At 41.3% G+C, this 25,083-nt stretch overlaps 1 protein-coding gene across 1 annotated transcript; it reads right to left on the minus strand.

Annotated features, from left to right (window-relative positions):
- Positions 1 to 1,519: 1,519 nt before the first annotated feature.
- On the minus strand, positions 1,520 to 24,945 carry PTPN11 (protein tyrosine phosphatase non-receptor type 11). The gene is made up of 16 exons (XM_088525078.1): positions 24,869 to 24,945; positions 20,771 to 20,893; positions 19,795 to 19,989; positions 18,474 to 18,666; positions 16,956 to 17,072; positions 16,347 to 16,460; positions 12,607 to 12,703; positions 11,907 to 11,986; positions 11,616 to 11,774; positions 8,538 to 8,669; positions 7,288 to 7,442; positions 6,558 to 6,625; positions 6,055 to 6,206; positions 2,489 to 2,601; positions 2,207 to 2,308; positions 1,520 to 1,857 (listed from the first exon to the last, which is right to left on the minus strand). The coding sequence occupies exons 1-15, from the start codon at positions 24,880 to 24,882 to the stop codon at positions 2,239 to 2,241; spliced, it is 1,782 nt and encodes a 593-aa protein (XP_088381204.1). The 5' UTR covers positions 24,883 to 24,945; the 3' UTR covers positions 1,520 to 1,857; positions 2,207 to 2,238.
- Between the last annotated feature and the right edge of the window lie 138 nt (positions 24,946 to 25,083).

A 25,083-nucleotide genomic window follows, 5' to 3' on the forward strand; every position in this document is an offset into this window, starting at 1 on the left:
ACGGCCAGATTTTTCTCTCACGGTGACAGAAATTTTAGATCTAGAAAGGGCACAAATATTTACGATTAGGCTAGCGGCTATGACACTAAAACACATTATGGTACGCTGGTGACAGCACTTCCAAAAAAACAAAAATTCAAGAAGAAAAACCCAAACCTCAAAAGACAAAGAGGACACGAAGCAAAGTAACAAAAATTCCGCTTAACATCAAAGAAGCACCTTCATTCAGTTCAAACAAAGTGTTCAAATATTTGATTTTGCAAAGCACTCTCAGGAAAAGGTAATGTAATCTCCCAATTAACCTTTCACAAAGCTGCATTAATTACATTCCAGGCTTTAGCATAATTTCAATAAGGCCAATAATGCAGTTTCATTGGCCCTGCACCCTTGCATACAGCAATTTAATGCAGTATTCACCATCTGCACACACTGTATGAAAACGGCAATGATTCCTTAGCACTACCCAAATCACAGACCTTTCCCCCCAAACTCAGGGGGAGACGTTGGCAAGACACCGTTGGTACCTACTCCTAGGGACCAACTCTGCCTCGGATCCACACGTGCAGCTGCTAATACCTCCAAGGAAGCTTCTGGTCCAGACAACAGGACAAAGCAAATAAAGCAAATAAAGCAGCTAACCGGCTGCCTGCACTCGCACTCCTGGCGTCTCTAGAAGAGGAATCTGTTTCATGCACAGTCAGAAGTGGTTTCAGATGTACGGGATTTTTAATCTAACGGGGACAGCAAATTCAATGTGGCTCTGAAAGGCACTTCAGGTAGAACGGTTGTAAACTCCTGCCTGACACAGGGACCACAACAGTCCCCTGCTGGCTTTGCTGCCCGTGCTCTTCCCTTGCAGCTCTGCAGTTTTAGCCGATAGCTGGCTTCCATACGCTGCTTTCCCCCAAAACTCTGGTTTAGCCACTTAAAGCCTTACCAAGAAACTGAAGTAACTTCCACCTCCTCTACAGAAAGGGGAAGAGGGTTACCTTAAATTAAGGTAACAGACTGCACAGTGGGTTGTTTCCCTCCTTTTTGAATATTCTGTCAAGGTGCCATCGCACAGCTTTACAGGATACCTTAACCACTAGTCCAATCTCTTGCTTAATAGAGGAACACAGACAAATTAACGCAGACAGTGCCCTTAAACTCTGGGCCACTGTGCCCTTTGAGAGATACAGCAAATTCCTATTTTGGGTAGAGGTCACATGAAAAAGTTTCGTTTGATGCAAAGGCTACCTCATGTAGCTACTCAAAAATAGCCTGTCCAACCATTCAGCTAAGTTGTGATCAAAAAAAAAAAAGTTATCACAAAAAGCACCTTCATATCTGCAACTGCTCACCCCTATGAAACTCAGTCTGAAATGTATTAGGACCAATTTTACCATGTAGCTGATTCTATTCACACAGGTGATCCACTGTTTTCAAACAATCAAGTATTGTTCCCATCAGTATTTTACACAAATGTAACGGATTTACCCATTTCCTGGCTCTCCCACCCCCAGCCCCCAAAATCCCACAACTGCTCAAGTAAGAAATTACTAATAGCCATATTGTGAAACAAAAATACTATTTAAAAAACAGATGGATGACAGTCCAACAGCTCGCTGGATTCAAAACTGATTCTACAAAGTAGCTGTCTACATTGTAGAGAGGATTTCCTTTTATTTGGAAGATGAGCAATTGTAAATCAGGTATCGGAGAGAAAGGATTTAAACAATCTTTAGATGGTTTTAAGTTGTGTCTACTGTTGAAGGATAAAACCATAAATAAAAAGGTACCAAGCCTTCAAAGTTCACCATTCACATGAAGCTTCTTCCATCTCTTTCTTGACCTTTTTAAAAGCCATATTCATTTCTAGGAGAGGAAGAGAAAATAAAAGTTCAGAGAAAATCAGCAACCATTTATCTTTCCTTACAGAAAAAGGCTCAATTTTGACTTGCAGAAAGCTATAAACTCAAAACTAAAGTCTCTGATCTGTGCTTACAAACTGTATGTTATTTTGGCAGTAGAAGATGAGACTTAGGATATAAACTTGGAAGAAAATTGCTGTACTAAGTATGTATGAAGCACAATACTTGCAGTTACCAAAGCAGCTCCTAAGTGGATTCAGATTGACAAAGTTATGTTTGGGCTGATTGCTGCCCACTCAAGCCTCTTTCCAGCTCTAGGCTGGGCACGCACAGTCCCTCCTGAACACACGTACCTGTCTCTTCTTGGAAGTGCCTGGACAGCTTCTCATCTGAAACTTTTCTGCTGTTGCATCAGCCCCACATTTTCATATACTCTAGCACTATCTTCTCTCATTCTGAAACGAGATAATTATTTGCATAGGAAACAGTGCAGTCTGAGAAAAAAGAAGGATTTGCACACAAAACTCGGCAACAATTAATCTTGCTCAAATTTAGCTTGAATGTAAAAACCAGGGTACTCGAGGTCGCTAAAGATTAATTAATACATTTCAAACTTACAACAAAAACTAACTTACTCTGGACACGTTGGGGTTGGGGTGCAGGGTGGAAGAGGGCTCTGATCCCCACTCGTCTGGTCCGATAAAGAATATTTAATGTTCGTGTATTCGTGACCTTTTCTCTTACTCTTCTATGAAGCAAAACACAATTAAAAGCCGGGTTTTGAACCGTTAATAAAAGCAATATTTGAAAAAGCAGAGAAATTACATGTACAACTAGCCACATTTACTTGTCTTTAGAAATAGATGTTTGTCTACGAACACAACAGATCTCAATTCTGTAGATATAGCACAGCACGGAGAGAACCTGCAGGCTGGTGGTTGTTGCAAGACCTGAAAAGCCTCGTTTTTCAATATTCCCCTTTCCACCACTATCTCCAGCAGGATGTACCAACATCATGAACCTGCACTCATGTACAAATTTCATCCTACTTGGCAGGGGAAACCACACTTCATTCTTTAGTAGACAGTAGCAGCCAGTGGGCCTCCCACTGACCTTATTTCCAGCTTGGAGACGTTGCCAAATGAGTAACATTGTTTGCAAGATCTCTAATAAAATACCATCTTAGCCCATTAGGTTTGATATAAAAAGCACCCAAGCTGTTATTTGTATTCCATAACATATGCCACAAGCTGCAGCTAATTGTGTTGGCATTTGTCTAAAGATCCTGAAGGCTCCAACAAGCAAAGCTACACTGGGACAGAAAGGGAGATACAGCTTCATTTTCAGGACAAACATTCACAACACATAACATACACCGATACCTACATATAAATCAAAGCCTTGCTTTAAAATTTTATAGCATATATATATATATATTTAATGCTCAAACAAGTACTAAATCAACTGACCTGAGTCAATCTCACCACAGAGGTTGTGAGAGCCTCCTAGGAGATCTGGCTGCTGAGTTCTCATTAAGAAAGCTCTGCACTGCAATGTAGGCTGAAGGTTTGCAAGATGGTCTTCTGAGACTTGATCAAAACTTGTTCAACTTGTTCTATCATTTAAAGAACTTCTCTCCCTTTCAGCCTCCCACTTACTCCTGACAAATCACTTTCAAACAGACCACCAGTCCAGATCAATAACCTGGAAGGCTAAAGCTAAAAAAACAATAAGATTTAAACAAAATGCAAAGGTTCAAACTGTGCTGCACTCTACAGTGTTTAGGCACAAGCCTCTCACCTGGCAACAGTTGCCAATAATGTTTTGAAGCCCAAAACCAGAGCTTGGTTTTTTGAAACTGCATGGTGAATGAGGTGACTGCTGCTAGAAATGCTATAAATACAGTTAAAGATCAATTCAAAAAAAAAAAAAAAAAAAAAAAAAAAAAAAAAAAAAGAAATTGATCAACTCTATTACTTAGAAGATAGCTGAAGTAGCCAAGCTAAGAAAAAGGTTTCTGGCTTCTTTTCCTCCGACTTAATTCACTATAATTATTCTTTCTAATTCAAAATAATAGAAGGGTGGTAAAAACTGCTGCTTACCTAAATGTAAAAGGATATAGACGTTTCCAAGGGGAAAACACCCCAGCGTGGTTATTTCTCGCTCTGTGGGAGTGGAGGCAGTGGCCACACGTGCTGCACAGCAACAGGCCTCGTTAGCTTGGCCTCGTTAGCAAGGCTCTCTCCTCATTAGAGCTGGGTTCTGTTCAGCCAAATTGAAAAGCAGGAGGGCTCAACAGAACCAACTCCACACCCTTTCCCGTAGATGTGCCCTAATTTGCCTCACCAGTTTTATTCAGCTTTTGGGTTTTCTCATCCACAACCACACTGTAGTGTGGAGAATGAGGTTCCAGTAGGCAAAAGTTTTAAGAAACAGTTTCATCCCCAAACAAATTATATTTTGTGGAATAGATGAGATTCAAGTTTCCACTCCCCCTCCTCTCTTTCCCTCAGTGTTTGACTGTTCTGTTGATCTCCATTTATTTTTTTCTGCTCTCTCAAAGCAGCTTTGGAGCACTTCCAACCCACCAGCTATATATTTACTTATTTATTTTCCCAAGACACTCCAAAGGGTTAGCTTTGTCTCAAGAGCACTTTTTTAATCCCACGGTTGCCACCAGCCCTCACTATAGGTCAAGATCGCTTAAGGTAAAGCAATGTCCTTTCCAGTTTAAGGAAATTTTATACTTCTTCCTCCCAAGTTAGTTATATAATAGAGGATGAAATGCAGTTAAATTGAGCCTGACCACTGTAACAGAATGAAAACGCTTCGCTCGGTACCAAAACACTATGCAAAACATCACAGCAATCAAGAGACTGCTACGAAGCCACACGTAGACGACAGCAGCTGAAAGAGCAGAGGACACAGGGCTTGCACTGCAGAGCTACACACACAGGAGGGAACGCTGGGCAGAGACACAACAAAGCAGGAAAAGAGTAAAACACGAAGGATTTCTTGTTCTTCACTGTGTCTAATCACCACCAGAGCACAAAACACCTGTCTAGGGAGGAGAAGAAAATCTATCTTGTCTACTAAATGCTGCATCTATCATATAGGCAAGTAGGAAACAAGCTCTGCCACACTCCAGCGAAGCCAGGAGCCACACAAGAGTGCCCAGCCCAAGCTGACACACTCGGTCTAAGCAGGGATCTCATCTCAGCCTGGCACTTGCTTAATCACGGACACGCAGCTCCCCACATCTGCCTGACCAGTCTTGCAGGTTTATCCCCTTCCGAGCAGCAAGGCAACCCCAGAAGGGAAGATACTGCAATTTCAAAACAAAAAAGATAAGAATCCAGAAGACCAAAGGTTGGGGCAGAGGAGGAAAGAGAACAGCAGGAAGAAAGTCAGTTCTTTATCACAATATTAGGTCATTTTTGCAGATTACAGAACTTCCACAGGGTATATCCACAGACCCACTTCACTACTGCTGTTATCACCACCCATTCCAAAACCTTCCCTCAGTTTACTGCACCAAGTCTCTCCTCTAACTGCTCTTTTCCCTCAATACTGCATTGCAGGATCACTACGCTCCTTGATAATTTTTCAGCCCAATATACTTACCTTTCCATAGTTAGCACAATTTTTGACTCCAAAAATAGATATTGCAGTGACCAATTTAGACTGCTAAATGAATCCTGCTTATATCAAATTGAATTTGATTATTGTACGTTAGAAATACACTTGACAGATTTGAAACCTCTTTAAAATTCACAGCAAAAGCTTCTGCATCAATTCACAGGGTCTTGTTTTTTCTTCCTGCTCAGAAACCCAGACATTATTAAAGGAGCTTGGAATCTGGGACACAGGGGCTGGGGGATAGCAAGGACAGAATCCCACACACCAAATCACTGCCATGGCAGGTAGAGCTGCAGTCATGGAAAAGCCTCTCGCACTAATCATTTTGCCACTGGTCAAACACACTGTTCTTTATTTCAGAGTTTTTTAATTGTATATTGAAACATGGGCTTGCTCATCTGAACACAATTTACAAGCCAGCTGCAGAACCAGCCTTTTCATGATGCTCGGGGTCTCCAGTCAGCAGTTACGCCTCCAAAAGTCACAGGAAGCAAAAGGACCGTTCTTCTTCCCACTCCAGTTATATATTCCTATGAACAATTCATATTTAGGACAAACATACCTGCTCCTCTTCAATCCTGCGTTGTAGCGTTTCAATGTAGTGCTGCACTGCCATGTAAATAAATCTGTACTGTGCTTCTGTTTGAACCATTCCTGATCGCTGCGATCTCACCATCTGAATGGTCTTTGGAACATCGATATCACAGTCCACCCCTAGAAAGGATCATTATAACCTTAAGAACAGCAAAATGAGTTTTCTCCTTAGGGGAGAGATCAGTCACACCTAGCCCAGTTGGATGCTCTTGCAGTAAGGGAGGTTGGTAAGAGTGAACACATGGGATTCCTCTCCGATCTCCAATACACAGCCTTTTGTAACTACAGGATAAAATGCAAGGCTGATTCAGAGGAGAAGGCTGCACCCCTTCACACTGCTCCAAGATGACTTTAAAAACAACCCAGCTGAACATACTATTGTGCATTGCACCTTACACTTAGATACTGTTCAACACTCCTATGCTTTTATTGGCAAAGACCCGATGCCATCACCGTGCTGGACACCCCTACCTTTTTCTCTGATTATGTCAATAAGAATATCAATCACAATGAAAGTCCCGGTTCGTCCGATTCCAGCGCTGTAAAAAGACAAGAGCGGGGAAAAAAAAAAAAGTTGCTCTTTCTGAATAGGCAAGAAACCCTAGTCCAAGCAGTCATCCAATATTAAGACACATAAAACTTCCAAATTATAGCCCAAGTGTCAACCTTGGTGAATTCTATTGAACCAAAGCAGTAGAGACCTACACAACCTACATGGAGGTGGCAGGCCATGACAGCATTTTCTGTACATTACAGTTTATTAACATTCCTGAATCAAAGAACTGCAAAGCAAAGCCTAATACTTTTCATAAGACAAGAAAGTATCTCATTTATATGCTGAGACTGAGTGATATCTCACTTGCAGGAGGTGGGATGGGAGGCAAATTCCCATGATCCTGTAACCTGAAATATATTTAGACAAGACTGACACCACCTCTCATACAGCCTCAGAAATTTTTATTCCTACCAACATGAATGCACTGGAAGACAGATTGCTTAAAAGGTAACCATTTGACACCTATCTAAAATGCAACATTTTCCAAAATGTACAGAGCAAAAAGAGCTTGATAGCTGAAAACGCAAGTAGCCTAAGGGTAAAGCTGCTTCCTTTTAAAGGTTTTAGCTTTTTTCTCTCCCTCTCACAGAAAAAGACAGCCCAGCAGAACCCTGCAGAAGGAGAGTGCACAGTGCAGCACTGTACCTGCAGTGGACCACGACTGGCCCTGCATCAGAAATGCTTTCCTGCTTGTGATGCACCTCTTCTAGAAAGTCTAGCACACCACCAGGGTCGCTTGGCACTCCATGATCAGGCCAGGTTCTGAAGTGATACTGCCAGACTGTTCTCTCTGTGTTCCCCTGGAAGGAAGATGCCAACACGTGAAAGAATGCAATCCTTCAGATCAAATCCCAGTTAAAGCACTGATTTGCCAAAGCCACCTCGGACCGGTGGCATATCCAACCTTCTCCTCCATATCCACGGCACCACGTCGCTCTTGAAAAGAGGGAACACGTCCAAGTTCTTCCTGGCCTGACAGCTTGGTCACGTCGCCCCCCTCTTTAAACCTCCTTAACTCCCCCTTTTTCTAAGGCTGCTGTTCCCAGCACTATCTCCATCCCGTTAAAGCCATGGCAAGGTTCTGCCTGATGCTAACCAACGGCAACCTTCGTTTAACCCCTTATGAACTGTCATACGTAGTGTCACTTACCTTGCACGCTTCTCCCCACTCCGTTCCATGTCATGGGAATACCCCCTAATGCACCCTGTTTGCTTCTTCTTCCACTATTATTTCTCATCCAAAGCATCCCTTACCACATTTTTTTGCCCATTCCTTCCTCTTTCAACTCCTTTACTTAAAGAAGTCTTTCTAGATGCTGGACTCGTATACAAACGGTTTAATTTTCACTTAACACATTCAGTAAGCCAAACACGCTTCATACACTTTCCTACTGTTCTTTGTCTTACCACGGTGCCACAATTTAAGCCCAGATTTACAGGGGCAAGAAGTGGGGCAGTTTCCGGGAAAGCAGAGCAAAAAATAAACAATCTGAAGAACCTGGAAACCCAGCATTGGAGAACAATGAAAGTCCCTAGATCAGAGGCAGACCAAAGGTACCTTGATTAATAATAACACAAGACACTCAAATACCTCCTTGAAAGGAAACCAGTAAAGCCCCAGCTAGACTGAAATGTGACCTGCACTTAAGAGAAGTATCATCCCTCCTTCCAGATTTCCTGAAAGCTCTGCAGACACGCATCATCTTCTATCAAAAAGTGCCCAAATACATGAATTTTCAATTACGCCAAAGACAAAACATACAGAACTAACCCTGGAAATTCAATGAAAGGGGCAGGGCTCAAGTGACTATTGACTCCAAGTAAACTGTCAATATCTGGCATTTTTTCTTGTTTTGCACCCAGAATCAAAAGGACAAAGCCCTCAACATACTTACTTGCCCAACCTTCGAGAGCTTGAGTTCTCGTAGCGTGTAATCGTGTGCTGCACTCTCCTTAACATTCCTAACCCGCATAACACCGTACTCCTTTAGGGAATACTCATCAGGCCAGTACTTGACACATTTACTCTGCAAGATTCAAAATAAAGAAGTGATCAGCAAGAGGCAAGGCTGCTGCGTGAACTGGCTAACACACAAATTGGAGCTTTTCATTTGTTTAGGTGGAGGAGAGTTCCTAGCACCAGCCGGCCAGCTAACTGACTAAGTAAAGCACCTTTAGGGACAAGTTTCTTTTCCTCAACAAAAACGCACCCACACTGAAAGATCCGAGGCAAAAAACAGTCCAGGCAATCTCTCCTCTTAGCAGCTTTCATGACAGTCTTAATACCTGCTTATCCTCAAGAGTTTCAAAAATATAGGTCTAGGATACAGTTACTTATATCCCCACCAAAAACCGATTTCAAAACAGCGAGAATTTCCAGCGGAATGCAACAGCCTTGCAGGGTGCTCTATAATCAAAATCTAACAGATTGCAGGATAGATACAAGTCAAAGGCATGAACCATTTTTAGCATACATGAAACCTGGGGGTTTGTCATTCAGAATCGGAGCAAAAGGGGCTAATCTAGCTCTCCAGTTCAGCCACCACGCCAGAATTGCTCCCTGTGGGGAGAATGAAGCCTAATGCATCCGTGGCTTTAGTAGCTTAGAGCTTTTGTGTGCTACTTCTCTCTGAAGATTATTTTTGGCCAGGGATATATTACGCACACCAGAGAGCAGGATCACTGCTTTCATTGGGTTCCTGTGAAAGCTTGGGAAAGAGCAAATCCTGTTAACCTACGACTGCAATGCTAGTCCATACATTATCTGGACAAGAAATTACAGCGGGGAGGCGGACAGGGCTGCCAGCAATTGCAAATCCAGACTGAACGTCAAGTACTGTGCAGAAACGTTTCTCATAAATATGCACTAGTAACTGCAGATATGAAAATATAGCAACAAGGAAATTTCTTCTGCAGCAGAAGACAATTAAAAATAAGGCTTGAACACATGCTTGCCAGCCTGTTTAGGCAGCACGATGCTTTTTTTGTTACTTTTGCCCTCTTTCCCCACTTTTCCAAAAGGGTATAAGCTAAACACAAAACGTTGAGCTCAGTGTATGTCAATACAGCCTGCAGTTTCAACACAGAACTCTGAAGACCAGAGCGAGGGTGCTCTAAATAAGTCTCAATGGTAACATGCAACGTTAAAACAAGCATTAGTCTGATACAGAGGATGCAGATACGATCAGCTCAATGGACTGCTTCCAAAACACCATTATTTTAATTTGTAAGTATTTGTTTGGTTCTCTACAGTGCACTCTAAAGCAAGTGCAGAGTTCTGGGCAGATCTGAGACATTTCAGAGTTCCTCACTTCCTTAGGCACTGTGTTCATGAAGTCATCTTTGATCCAGAGGGTCTCTCCTTCCTGCAGATCTGAAAGCACCCTGGCCTGAGATAAAAAAGCTTTTATTTTATACCAGGATTGGGACTGTCATTTGCAATTTTTGAAGAACTGAAACAGGCACCATAAAGGGGGGGGAAAATGTATATATATATGTGTGTGTGTGTGTGTGTGTGTGTGTGTGTATATACGTGTATATATAGAAGTATTGTATATATTTAGCCACAGCACAGAAAGCAGCCTTGCACAATTTGGAAAGATTCATAGAGGAAATGCAGAGTGCAGTCAGTAGGTTATCAGAAGGGAAAAAAAAAAAAAAAAAACACCACAATATTCAAGTTGACCCTTCCAAAGCAATCTCCCAATCTCCAAAATTCTCTTTTTTCCCACAGAAAAATCTAAAGGAGGACACTGGAAAAGTGGGAACTTCTTCCTTCAGTGTATTCTCAGGAAACAAACATAATCAAGGATTTCAAAGCTCCCTTCATAAAATGCAATGAATGGACACAAGGCTATTACCTCTAGAAAATTCACAAAGCAGAGTCCATGGCTTTATAAACACCAGCAATAGCAGTTTAGATAACCATGTGCAGAACAGAAGCCAATTTTAAAAAAAATCTAATAATCATCTTCTGTATACATAAAAAAACAAGAAAAAAAAAACCCACATTCCAAATCAAAATAAAACTGTACTATATACAGAAAGGGGAATTTCACTACTGCCAGAATATCAGTATTCAACTATTTTCTGTCATTCTATTTTCTTTTGCCATATGCCATTAGAATCCAGAAACAGAACAGCCTCGTATTTGCCAGAGGACAGTGAATAAGCAAGATCTCTGCTTAAAAGGTAAGAGAGGTTCTTGGAATACATCAGTGCAGGAAAATTTCCTGCTTCAAAGCAGTGAATATTGCTAGAGCAGCTCACAAGGGGCTCACGGATTACTGAGGCTGAACAAACAGCTGTGTTCATGCAGAACAAGTTAGAGGCAAAGGACCTGATTTTAGGAATAAAAGTGCTAAATCATGCCTGCTTGAGGGACTCTCTACCAGATGCAGTTACAGCCCAGATCACTAGCTCAACACATAAGAATGGTAATAAAAATCAAGCATGGAAAATCAAGACAGAGGGGAGAGTTGCATTCTAGCAGGGTTCAGGAAATGTCATTTGAATGCAGTGATTTTGAGGCAACAAATTTCCTATCATTTTGTAATTTTTCTAAATTTGTATGGTAATAAAACCCCACAATTCTACTTTTCAAAATGAAGTCTATAAAACCTTGGCAAGCTAAAAATAAATAGCAAAATTTCTTGTTTCTGTGACAAAATAAACTCCTTAAAGCATGCAGAACGCCTCTGTGGATATGCTTGTCATTTCACAGGCTCATTCCCTGAATAACTTTGCATTTACAGTCAGAAATCAAAATTTAGTGAATAAAACCAATGACACGACAAAAGTGCATCTCTGTTCCCACAGGCTCCAACAGAAGAGGACACTTGGCACTTCATTCTGGTTCTCCAGAGAAATCACCATATTTTCAACTTTCAGCTCGTAAGTCAGTGCAACTAAGTCATCCTTACTTGCACTCAAGTGCGTGACTTTTCCCAAGGACAATTTAAGGTTGCTTTTACCTTTCCTCTTTCAACTTCTTTTGTTGTCATAACAATAACTCGAGAATTCTCCTGGAACACCATTCTCCAAAAATCATTCACTGTGTTCTGTAGGCAGCCTTGAGTAGCAATGTAGCTTTTTTTTGGCTTTGAGTTGTTGCACTTTGTTTCAAATTCAGGCTAGAGACAAAACACAATTTAACAAACAATGACAAGTGAGACTTATAAAGAGTAACTTGGAATCAGGTAAGCACATTAAAGAATAGGTATAGGTTATGCCAATAAGATACTATTAGGTAGTAGTGTACTTACCATAATAATATTAGCATTGATATAGTCTGAAACCGGTTCGTTCGGATCACCATCATGTAGAACAACTCTGGTGTGATCAACTAGAAGAGTACATATAAATACGTTAAGCAGTTGTGTCCTACATTTGTAAACACATGCCTATTTTTAAATATCTATCAGAGGTAACTTCATATCATTACCAGAAACCAAACTGTCAAACAAGTGGTCAGAACACTCAACCTTTCCTTTCGTCAAGGCAAGTGTCCAGTTCTTAAGAAACTGGATCATGGCATCTAAATGTTTATTCACCTTAGTTAGCACCCACGAGGGCATGGGCAGTCAAGCACTAGGTCAATAGAAATGGGCTTATAAGCTCCACTAGATTCATTCCATGCAGTTTTGTACCATAAATTAATCCCCTTAAATTTAAGCATTCCAATTACTGAATAACAGTTCAGGAATGTGATGCCTATGTTTGAAAGCTGAAGATAAACACAATATTAGGGAATCAAAATATCTGTATCTACAAAGACCACATATTCATGTACAAATTGGAAATGGCTTAGACTAATTTGACAACATAAGTCACCATTAAAGAAACAAAACAGAGCATACTGGTGCTTAATTAACACTGTATTTATTGCCAACAAAAATAAAGCTTAAAAAAGCATAAAGAGCCTATGAGATCTATGTTATAATTAAAAAAAAAAGTAGTACTTACAGGGTAAAATGTTTTTGTATCTATTTTTGTTCTTGTTCTCTTGTCTCTGACCTTCTTTGCGACTATATAGAAGTTTACATTCTTGTTGTTGTAAAGTCTAGATGAAAACAGCACAAATAACTGGTTCCATTAAAAGCAGCAACACATCAGTAAAGAAGAGAGCACAGCCTCTTTCACCACCAATTCTGCCGACCTTTCTTACAGGAAAGTTGACACTTGATTATAACACCCGCCAGCGATCTGGGAGAGAGATCCTGGTTTTTCCGTTCAAACTCAACTCAGCATTGCTATTCCTTTCCTACATGTAAGAAAGTGGCAAAACTTGGCTTCCTTCGTTTGGCAAGTTAATTACTACACACTCAGCTGCTATAAAGCTGGCTTACCAGGGAGGAGAGGCCAATGGACTTGGGAGGAGAGTTTGACTTCGTTCAGCAATAAGCTTCTTACCTACCTCTAGTCAAATCAATGAGGCTGAAGTCTCCATGGGAATGCTATAGTATTGCCAAAAGTATAGACAATATTAAAAAATGCCCCAATTGTTGCACATTGGCATTTTCGGGGGGCAAAGAAAAGGAATCCTCTCCTCACACACCACTTCCTAGATTCTTCTACATGATTTTGTCCAGATTTTCCTTTCCTAGCCCAAGAATGCTGGGAATGTTTAAGCTTGCTCAGGTAACTGCAAACAGGGTTAGCCAATATAAATCACCCCAATACAGAAACGAGAAAATCTGCATAGAGATTCCTCCTGTTGACAAGGCTGTAACTTCTCTGTGTCCAATTCACAATTAATGTGACAGGGACAACAGTAATTCCACACTTCACAGCAGCGTTGCTTGGTAGCAAATCTCCCTGTTGGCAACCCAGCCAGAGGGACCACAAACTAGATATCTTCGGTTTCTAAGAGGATCATCCTGAGACTCGGGGAGCTGCTCCTTTTGCCATTACCACCATTTATATTCTTTCAGAGGTGACTTTTGCTTTAAAGCTTAGGCATGTCAGGCACATTCGCTCACTTCTATTTTGGTCTCCATTATTGTTACTGACTCACGTAGTGACCTTGGACAATTAGGTTCCTTCTACAAACAGAAAAACCAAAGACCCTGGAGAAGGGAAACCAGACACAGAAGAGTTGAGAGGCCTCATGTCGTGAAGCAAAGGCAAACGTTCCCACAAGCACTGCCTCTATTACCAGCCATGGCTGAAACAGCGCTGGGCAGAAGAGCTTGCCTCTTGCTATTTTGCAAATGGGTTTTTCTTTTTTAATTTTAGATGCCTGGCTAAGCCAGTATTTAGTGAGAACCTTCATATAAATAATCAAAATGTAACACTTTGAGGTCTTGGTCAAACGAAACACAAAGCAAGAGAACCAAAAGCTAAGCTTTGTTTGCAGGTTATAAAAGAGAAGCAAGTGTGTGGAAACAGTAGCTTCAGACATCTTCACTTCATACAGTTTATTATTGCTTTGGGCATCCCTGAGGAGATATCCATGAGCAGCAGCAACTTGTAACAAGTCCATTAAGAGATATACATAATGCAACAATAAATCTGAATCATGGTTCTGTATTTTACTACACTATTGAAGCATTAAACTCACCAAACAGCCATTTTTCAGAAGCAAAAAACATTACAGAAGACTGCCAACATTTCTGCCTAGTGGCTCATAGGGCAAGAGGCACATCCTTAAATATGCCTAAAGACAAGTAATTTATAACTGCTGTCTGGACAGTCAAGCCATAAACAGCACAAGCAGAGTTTCACAGGCAATCCAGAGTTTGCTTCCATGCCTCCTCCTGAGACCAACAGCCACTGCTTAACTAGAGGTGAATAAAAAAAATCCAGGACATTAAAACTGCTACGAGGTTGCTTTATTCCCCCCAGAAATAGCACATCATAAATTACAGATTAGTGCTGCCCTCCCTAACAGTAGTGAGAAGAAAAGTGGGATGCTTTACAGTAAGAATCTTTCATCTCTTACCAATACTTTCTTTGTGCGACTTTCAACTTGTCTTCTAAGAGGTTACAGGACAGGAAAATACCTTGCTTCTAAGGAGCAGCTGTCACATTCATAACAAGGCAAGTTTAATCCACAAAGAGCATAGGTCAGAAAAGAAACCCTGAATGCCAAGCAGCAGCTTAGTTCTTTTTGGAGGATCAAGAATCCCTTCCTAAAGGCATCACGCGCAGGAGTGCTTTCCTCAAGAAAAATCATCACTTCCCAGGGCTGCCAATGAGGCAGCACCAATAACTAGGGCAAGGCAACTGGGAACTCTTCCTTCTCCTGCCCTCTGAGTAACAGTGAGGTCTGCATGGAGTCTCCAGGGAAGGCTGCTAACAGACGCTTGGCTCACTTGCAAAACCACATTCGTTGCATGCTCAGGCTAAAGCATCCAGGAATCACAGGCACAATCTAGATTAAACACCATGATATGAAGCACATCCCTGACCAGAGTCTCTGGAAAAAGCAGTTCAACCCAAATGCAAGTTTTGGCCATTTGAGCAGGTGTGGCTGACCCTTCGGGCCACATACCAAAGTTTGCATGTTCCAAGAGAGGCAATTCAAGGGCTGAGGCCACTTCACCCCTGAGAGGGCTCACAAACAATGCATGAAAACTGCCCCACACAAGACCCAGCACTCTGCTGCCAGGGAGGCTTCACAAACAGAGCCCTAACTCCTTTGTAATGAGCACAGCAGCCTCTGCTGTCTTGTTTTCCACCTCCTCTTGGAATTCTGAGTGCTCAGCACACCTGGCCCAGCCTTCACATGCCTACAAGCCACACATGACTCAAGCCTCCCAGGTTAGCTACCCAATACAAATCACATCGGGCCAACTCAGAGAAAGCCAATTGCTACCAGTCTGTAGTGATGGGGTTCAGGTGCTGTCTGTGATTTACCAGCTGTGTTTACCTTGGGCTTTCCTGCTCCTTCTTCACTGCAGAGGGGTGTCCTAGTTATTTCAGGCTTTGAAGGCAGTAGATTAGGAGAACAAACTGTTTCAAAGAACAGGAAGTAGAACTTCCATTTTACATCCTTCCACTTCCCCCATCACCCCACCTTCTTGTACTGCATCCACATTTGTAAAAATATTTGATATCTTGCTTTTCATGGCTTTATTTCCCCCAAATATCCCTTCCAAAAAAGGGAAAGCAGACTGGAGAGTGCTCTGAGCTGGTGACTTGAGCAGAAGAGAGTTTCTTTGGACTGTTGCTTTGCAAAGCCATGACTATTCAAGTAGCTTCTTAAGAACTGCATTACATAGCCCAAACCAGCCTCTTTACAATGGGGTTTAGATCACAGAATTTCCCAATTTCCTGTTGCCATCTGCCGGTGGGGTTCCACACTCCACTACAGATTTGTGTTTGTCTTAAATATAATTGGCCAGTTTAATATCACTTCTAAAGTTCCTCACTATGATCATCATTCACATGCAGCTGTTGAGTCATTCCAACCTCTTAACAGTTTGGAATCCGTTATGCACAGGAGGGATCACGCTTAGGTATGGAGTGAACAGCATTGAACAACTTGGATAAAAAGGTAAACGCTTCAACCATTCAGCTAAGGGGCATGAAAGAACTGCTAGATTTTCATGTGAGTTGTACTTAATACAAAAGGGGACAAGGACAAGGATCTGAAGTGACGGAGGGAGGAAGCACTATTGGGAAGGCAGTAACAAAACCAGCTTTTTAGCAGTGCCAAAGTTCACCAGCTTTAGAATAATATTTGAAACATAATGAAGTACCTCAAATTCTTCCCAGAAGCCCTGCTTGACTTTATCCGTAGTCTCTGCTAGCTTGCTTAGCTCCCGCACTCTGCTTTCGATCTCTGCAGCATTAATCCGCGTGGTGTTCAAAGGCTAAGAGAGGTACAGAACATTAAACGAGGGTATACCAATGAGCACATGTACACCTTTATATTAATACAGACTATATATATTTTGTATAGGTAACACAAGTAGAATTTTAGGATCCAGATATCTATTTGGCCTTCAATATTTTACAGGTCATGTAAATAGGGGGAAGGGAGGAGGGAACAACAGCTTTTATCTAAAGCCTCACAGTTGTTCCTCAGTGCACTAAGTTATCCTATCTCTGGACTGCTCTTACAATCCTTATAGGCCATGATGAAGCCTAGGAAAGTTCTATAGACACCAGAAACACAGAAGTATATCCCTTACAAGTAACTCCAAAATTGTACTAGTTTAATTGCCTTTGTCACTAAGTTTCACAAATGTACTTCTTTTTCCAATTAGGAAAATTATGTCTTATAGAACACATGGAAAATACTGCACTTCCACAACAGTATGTGCTGAGGGTAACACAGTTTAGTGGCATCTTCTCCATTCACTCACCTGTTTCAGTTGCAATACTGTGCCCAAAGTTTCTACCATGGGATTTTTCTTATAATGTTCCACCAGATCTGTCAGAGAGTCAAATTTCTCTCCTCCACCAACATCATATTTCAGCTCCTTGAAAGACAGATGCTCATTCATCAAAATAAATGCACTTATGATGAAGCCTACGCTAATATTTTCAAGCTATGAAATACAAGAGAAAAATTCTTTAAAATATATGTAGAGAGATCTAGAAGGCCCTTCCACTACAGGATGATAGAATTTTAATAAAAAGATAACAGGAAACACACGCACAGGCACACTCACGTAGGTGACAAACAAGACTGCCCTCCACAAGGAAAGCCACTTTATCTGCCTCCTTGAGAGCTGTTTCCTTCTGAAACAATGTTTAGTCAGCTCAAGCAGACTACCTGAGCTGCAAGACCAGAATCCAGAAGCTAACTTTGGAAACACAGTGAAATTCCTAAAACAGTCAATCACTAGGGTTCTGAAAGGCTGGTATTGGCTGGTACCATCCCAACCTCAAGAAAGTAAAGTTTTTTTTTCCTCAGTCTCAAAGGCTAATAGTAGTCTTTGCAAATCAATGACAGGTTTTCTTGAAAGGTTATCATTCAAACAAAATACACTAAAAGGAATAAGCTTGCCTTCATGTAGAATTGCACAGATTTGGTAAGATAGACTACATGACTTCTTTAAGGTCCCTTATACACCCACATTTTAAAACAGTTTCTATCTAAATGTCTCTACCTTCCCAGCACTAATTTAATAGTTATAGCAGTGACAGCTTCTAAAGGCTTAGGCAGCATATTCTATCTCTAAATTTTTCTATTATTGCAACACCTTTTGTCCTAAAAGGAAAAAAACGTGCACAGATTTTGTAAAATAACAGCAAATTCTGGGCACATACAAAAATCAGAAAACTGTAATGGAATAATACTTAAATGGAGAGGCTTTTGATTTAAAATGTTCCTTGGATTAAATAACCAAGATATTTACTGAATGCTGGTCATCTGTCAAGAGAGACAGTATAAAAATGACAGGAGAAACAGATACACTCAGATAGGTTTCTATTTGCCCAATTACCACTATTTTTATATGATTTATCCAAAAGACAGCAACCTGCTTAAGAAGATTCATGAACATGAAGGGCTCCATCCGCAGCAGATTAGAGACAGACTTCTGATGCAATCAAAGCTAAATCTATTAGAAGGCACTTGACAGCACAGTGCAGCATGACGTGATTCTGTCAGGCAAGCAGTCAAAAACAAAACACTAATTGAACGTTGAAACTATCGAAGTAGCCAATTTGATCCAAGGGATGATATATTGCACATATAGCACCATGGGGAAAGGGGTAATGTACTGAACTCCCTGAACACATGAGCAGTGTAGAAGAGCCCTGCCCCTAGAATAAAAAACTCACTGCCCCTAGAATAAAAAACTCACTGCCCCTAGAATAAAAAACTCACTGCCCCTAGAAGCAGCACTGTTAGAGAAGCTCCTGCTTCGTCTTACCTGGCAGTGAATCATGACATGTGTCACTTTAGATTTCCCATCATTGCTCTCTCCTTTATCATCTCCCGTCCGGACAGAAAGAACAAAGTCCCCAGGGTGGCTTTGACTCTCGCGCACAAGAAAGCTTCCATGTTTTCCTTTCTCAGTTAATAGTTTTTCAGCTTCTCTTCCAGACAGATGCCCGTGGAACCACCTTTAAATAGAAAAAGGAGCAGACAGAGACGCTACTATAAGAACACATGTTTTTCCAGAAAGAGCTCACAACAAGTACTTCTACAAGCACCAAAGTGTGCATTTCATGCAAGCTTCAAATGAAGTTTTGGGTTGGATCCTCTACAACAATGCAAAAGGACTCTCTGTAACTCTCTCTAGTAAGTATGAGCTCACACTGCAGCTTTTTCCTCAGTCAAGACTGAAGTTTTTACTGTTGGTCCATTTCCTTCACTGGGATGTCTGTTCCCAAGAAACCTGTGGGAACTTCTTATCTTTGAGATCTCACCCTTCCATCATATTCCAACGGGCTAGGATAATCTTAAGTCTCATTCCTTCTAGAAACATGGCTAGAAAGGCAATAATCACCAAAAGCCTCAGGCAATTATTGAAAGAATGTAAAAGTTTCATTTACTGAAGGGAGAAAAAAAGAAATTCATAGCTTTTGCCATTTCTTGTTGCATGCACTTGCACCCAGTTCAATGCTTTCTTTTGTTAGCAGACTTCCTTCCCTGCGCCTGTTAAATAAAAGCTATTCTGATGAACAAAGCAAGTTGTTTTATTGTTTTTCCTTGCTTTTTCATTTCCAGGAATGAACTGACATCTACTGGCCAGAGATGTTTATTTCTGACATGTTCCCCCTCCATATATGCCAGAAGTCTGAGATTCTCCTTCTTACCCGTGTACCTAAGAACAAGAGATCGCAATCAAACATTTGCATTTATCATTCACTTACACATGCCTGCTGGGAAAAAAACAACTGTATAAAGTTATGCCTAAAACTATACCCGAGAATTCCCTGTGGTATGTAAGGGCTTCATGAAGCATTGGGAGAACTGTAAAACAGTCTCACAATAAAAATCAGGGGAACTGTACCCTCTTTTTTATTATTATATCATGCCAGGAGGAAGGTCTCAAGACCTATTTTCTTCAGAATCACATTTATTAGTTTACTTTGAAAGTAATTTCACTGAAAGCATGGAACTAGCGGTAGTATAAGATAGGGCTACATGTTCATCAAATGGAAGCAGACTCTTGTGTTAACAGTGATAACTCATGCATTTAGTTAGCAGTGCATGGACACTATGGCTTTCACTATCATTTCTCTAACCTTTCAGATGTAGGATCAGCACAGTTCAGAGGATATTTCAACTCTATAACATCTCCATTCTTTTCTTTGAGCTGCCCATGATGTTCCATGTAATACTGGACTAACTCAGCCAGTGTAGCAAACTTCTCCCCTCCATAGAGATCATAGTAGTCCCCTGTGTTCTGGATCTTGATGTGGGTGACAGCTCCAGTTCGTCTAATATTTGAAACAGAGACAAAAAAAATTACATAAGTCAGCTGATTTTCAGGTAGTTACATCTATGTTTAGAGACCTGTTGTCCAAATTGAAGAAACAGTTGTTGCTGGTTGATGCAAGCCATTTGTGCTCCCAGATTCTCTAGCACTAACAAGAAACAACTCTCTGAAAGAAGGGCTTTCTATTAAACAAGGTCCCTTATCCAAGCAGCATAATTCTTACACCCTACCTTAAGATTTCCCTTATCTTTTATACTCTTCTTTGAACTCTCCTTTTCCTTCCCTACCCCTACACACAGCATCAGACACAATTGTTACAAGAAGCCCATTCGGGAAGCTAAAATAGCACTGGAGTTGCCCTTAAAGACTTGCTGACTTTCCTTATAAAAACAGAGTCTGGAGAACATTTCCTTTTGCAAGTGCCTGATCAGCAATTCAGATCACCTCTGCTACTTTTAGCTGGCTATCAAATGGATTTTTAAATGGCATAAAGTAATGCAATTATGAATCTGCCTCTGCTTCCCCTGGACTTTCCTGGCTGTCTCCAGAAGCAGAAGCCAGTACCCTCTACATTGCAATTTCCCTAGCTGCACAAAAGTATTTGGGATCCTCCTAAGGAGGAAAAAAAAAAAAAATGAACAGACTAAGAGCTAAAGGAAGGTCCCAGTCGCAACTAGTTCATTTCCAAATGCTTCCTACAGAAGAGCACCGCAGGGAGAATCTTATCCATGTGGAGAAAGACTCAAAAAAAAAAAAAAAAAAAAAAAAGCCTGTAAACTTACCTAACGGAGAGTGTAAAGTCTCCTGGGTTACTTTTGCTGGGACGTGCCAGAAAACTGCCATCAACTCCTCTTGTTAACAATAGGTTCTCTGCCTCCACCCCAGTAATATTTGGATGAAACCACCTATAGGAAAGATAGAGTTAAAAATACAGTAAATAAAAGATCTTCTTGTATTAAGCATTAGTTTACATGACAAGACTACAGAGAACAATCTCTGTAATAGTTTTAAAAACAGACAATCCTGAGTTTTGTTCTTAATAAGACTTTCTATTTTAGCATAGGCAATATGTTTTCGTACTGCATTGTAGTTTCACTATCAGTAAGAGATGCTTTAAAAGTGAAAGAGCTATATCTATGCATATTCAGACTACTCAAATAATACTAATTTTACATTAAAACAGAGACACTTGCTTAAACCCAGAAAACAAGACACTCGATCAGGAAAAAAAATCTCTCTGCAGAAACTCACATAGACAATCATCACTGGTACACTAGGTATTTATAAATAAAACAAAAAACATTCAAAATGACAACTTATAACACTTCAACAGTAAGGAATTAAACAAAACCTCATATTTTAGGGTACAAGCTGACCACCAACTGACAGAGGTCAGCAAGGAACGTCGTTTGTGGGCAACCTGTTGAGCTCCCAGGCTTCTTTCCCCTTGCTCTAAGGGACGGGGCGCTGACTGCTGCAGACCCCAGAGCACCGCTCGCTCTTCTACCCCCCGTGCCAAGTTCTCCGATCTCACTATACCGCACTTAAATACAAACCCAGAGGAATCTCACATCGATATTCACCACCCACAAACAACCTTCTGAAGGACTAATATAGTGGCCTGCCAAAGGAGAGCTGTATATGGTCTATATCCAAGAAGTTCAGCGTCCCCACATTTGGCATTAACTTTTGAGGGACTTATTCTTGGCTATTCAGTTAGCACATCTGTGTTTTATCTTTAATTTGGGGGTTTTAATCCACTCTTAAAGTGCTAAGGTCCTTTACGTACTAGCTGAGAGGAGTCTTTATCAGACATGATTTTAGAAGACAACAAACTGAGGGAAAACAGAAAAGAAAGCAAGCAAGAAAAAACACACGAAAAAAAGAAGCTATAGTGTCCATTGCTGCCTAAGCCAGCCCAAGGACAGAGGGGAACACAGCAAACTCTCTCAGTGACCTCGTCGGGTTGGCAATTAAGTGAGGTTTGTTATTTTCAGATTTACCATAAATCAGACACTATGACAGACAAGGAAAATGCACATCTGTATCTGCAGAAAGAACACACTGCTGCTCTTTGCACACCAGGCTCTTAGTTTTTCCAAAATAAAGTAAAACATAAGGACAAGTGACTCTGGCTGCAGTCAGCCTCAGAGTAAGGAGTGGTACCTTAAGAAAGAAAATACATACCATTTCTGACCACTCCTGATACACTCAGGATTTCATGGTAAATTGTTACTACTACAACATCAAGAGAGGCAAATACATATTTAAATTTAGGGCTATCACTTTATCACTTCAACTGGTTCAGCAGTTCTTTCTATATTGAAAACTGTTAAAGCTGACAATATTCCAGGAAAGTCTTATCCCACCTATTCTACTTTCCATGCAAATATTCTGGACAGTTTTAGAGATTCCAGAGCTTCCAAACATCTAGTAAGACACTCAAACAGGAATCTGGATTATATATGCACCAATTCCACTTCAGTAGTAAATGATCCCCCTTGTGATTCTTGTATTTTTCCAGTTAAGTATATTCTATTTGCACCAAGGAAAGCTACTGAATACTGCTGTATCTTTACCTGAAGATCAAAGAAAAAAAAAATCAAGCCTACACAGTGTGGGCCATGAAAAGAACATATTAAAAACACATTGCCAAGTTGTCACAGCAAATGAGAGTTAAAATGAATCAATAAGTAACTCTACATTTATCTAATGACTATCTGAAGGTCAAAAGCTTTGATACAGTCTCACAAAAGCGACAGCACAAGCATCAATGCATAGGGTGAACCAAATATTAAATAACATATTTGGGATAGGACTGGGATATGTTAGATTTGGAGTGAAGAAGCTCAGAGTCTGTCTCACACTTCCACCTCCAGAATTACTTTCGTTAGAAAAAAAGTGACCATGTTTTGAAAGGTTTATAAGAGCTTTAAAGAGACAGGATTCAGGAGACGTATTTATGTGCTGGAGTTCACATCTAGAAATGTATAAACAGAGACAAGAACTTACTGGAATTGACTATAGATTTACCATAAAATGTCATTCTATTAATCTCAATTGCTGTATCATCTCCACTATCTTACCCTGTCCTAACATGCCTGGAAATAGACATACTCCACTGCTTAGAAGGAATTAAAATATCAGAAAAAAGAAATTAACATACAGGAGTGAAGACAAATAACTTGTACTTAAAAGATAGATTAAAGAGATGACAGATTGTTATTAAAAAAGAAAAGATGTTCTCACCCCCACATACGCACTCCTATTAAAGATGGCAAAAAAGTTTAGCATAGAACAAGAAAAGCTACATCTGGGAGACTGAGTTAATTGCACTTTATGTAACTTTTACTCTAATGGCAACTTGTACTGCTGCTCTCTCATCCTTGTATTTTTGGCTTTGAGTAGGAAGATGCATTTGTCAGTCACCCCAAATAGAAAAATGGGGGTGTTGGTGCTCTCGGTTCAACGGTTCCGGAGCAGCGATCAAGATCACTTCATTTGAAGTGCTGCCATCACACGTGTGCTTGTGAAGCCTTCCCAAAGCGGAGCGGAGAGCAGGGGGATGGCAGGCGCAGAGAGCAGTAACACAAGCCCTAGAGAAGACTTTCCCTCATCCTTCCTTTTATAGGGATGGAATGCATTTTGGGCTTTTATTCCACTTTCCTTCTTCAGCCCCTGTTCTGAGCAGGTGCACGAACTATCCCTAGCAAGGGTCACCCCAGCCAAGAAGTACAACAAGAGGGTAACACACACATGCTCTGGTTACACCCGCTGTCCTCACTACACATGAAATACTCATCAGAGCAATTCTGATCTAGGCACTGCAGCCGCATGCCATTAACTCACTTATTTTACATAAGATGAAACTGTAGAAGAGTAATTAATGAAATTGTGAGGTCTCATTTACAAGAATAAATGGATACCACCTTTTTTTTTTTTGTCCTCAAGAATATTACGATGTGGTAGGAAAGAGCATTGCTACAAATTAACCTTAAGAAAATATATAAAAAATTGCATCTTCAATAATCAAGAAGAAAAGAACACCAGAAGGTGTATTTTGAAAGTCACGCATTACCAGCATATTTCTCAGTGGTGAAGTCAGTATAAACAGCAGAGAGGGGAGGGAAAAGAAGAAGTGAGGAAAGGAGACCAGATGATAAGAGAAAGTTATACCAGGTTAAGGCAGAAAAAGAAAGTTCTGAGAAAAGAAAGGTTTGCTTTTTTCCAATCACCTTTTCAAGAGACACAAGATTAAATCAGCTCTGAGCCTTGGCTAGCAGAATACTGATGTTCGTGGAGGTGGCTTAATTAAACCTATTTATAGGCTCATCTGTTTATACTTCTAACCTTTTTCTCAGTCACAAGTCACAATTTAAGCTTCTGAACAGGGCAAGAGGTCGCTCCCACTGATGAGGAAGTAGCAAGTGCTTCTACAAGGGTGCCTATGCACATATTTAAACACAAATGGGAGGGCAGTCAGAAAACACCTGCACTGGGGATCCTCCACACACACCAGGAATCCTGAAATCAGCCACAACTGGCCACAGGCTGAAAAGCAACCAGGAGAGACTCAGCATGTTATGCAGAAAAAGGAGAACAAACAAATGTTGAAGAAACTACGCCCTGATACATGCTAAGTGAAAACACACATCGGAGCTCAGATGGGGTAAACTGGCTTAGAATATAAGTTATTGCAACCGTTTTTATCACAACAACCCCTCCCAAAGCTAACGTTTACCTCAGGGTCTCCGCCCGGGCCACGCAGCTAAAATGAAAAGCGGGCTCCGCGCGGAGGGGGTGGCCGAGGTGGCCCCCGCGCGGGCGGGCGCTGAAGGCCGCCCCCTCCCCACACCCCCCGGCCCCGGGGCCCCCCTCACCTCCGCGATGTCATTTTCCCCCGCGGCGCGGGCGGGTGGCGGGTCGCGCGGCCTCCCCGCCCTCACATGGGGGCGCCGCCGCCGCGGCCTAGGGGCGCCCTGCGGGAAGCGGGAACAACGGCCACCTCCAGGCCTCGACGGAGCGCCGCGCCGCCGCGTCATCAGCGCGCGCCGCCCTCCCTCCGCGCAAGCGCCGCCCGCTGTGCCCGCGCCGA

Source organism: Tinamus guttatus, unplaced genomic scaffold (assembly GCF_059628265.1).
Source record: "Tinamus guttatus ecotype Peru unplaced genomic scaffold, ASM5962826v1 Tinamus_guttatus_pri_ptg000223l, whole genome shotgun sequence".
Lineage (NCBI taxonomy): Eukaryota > Metazoa > Chordata > Aves > Tinamiformes > Tinamidae > Tinamus > Tinamus guttatus.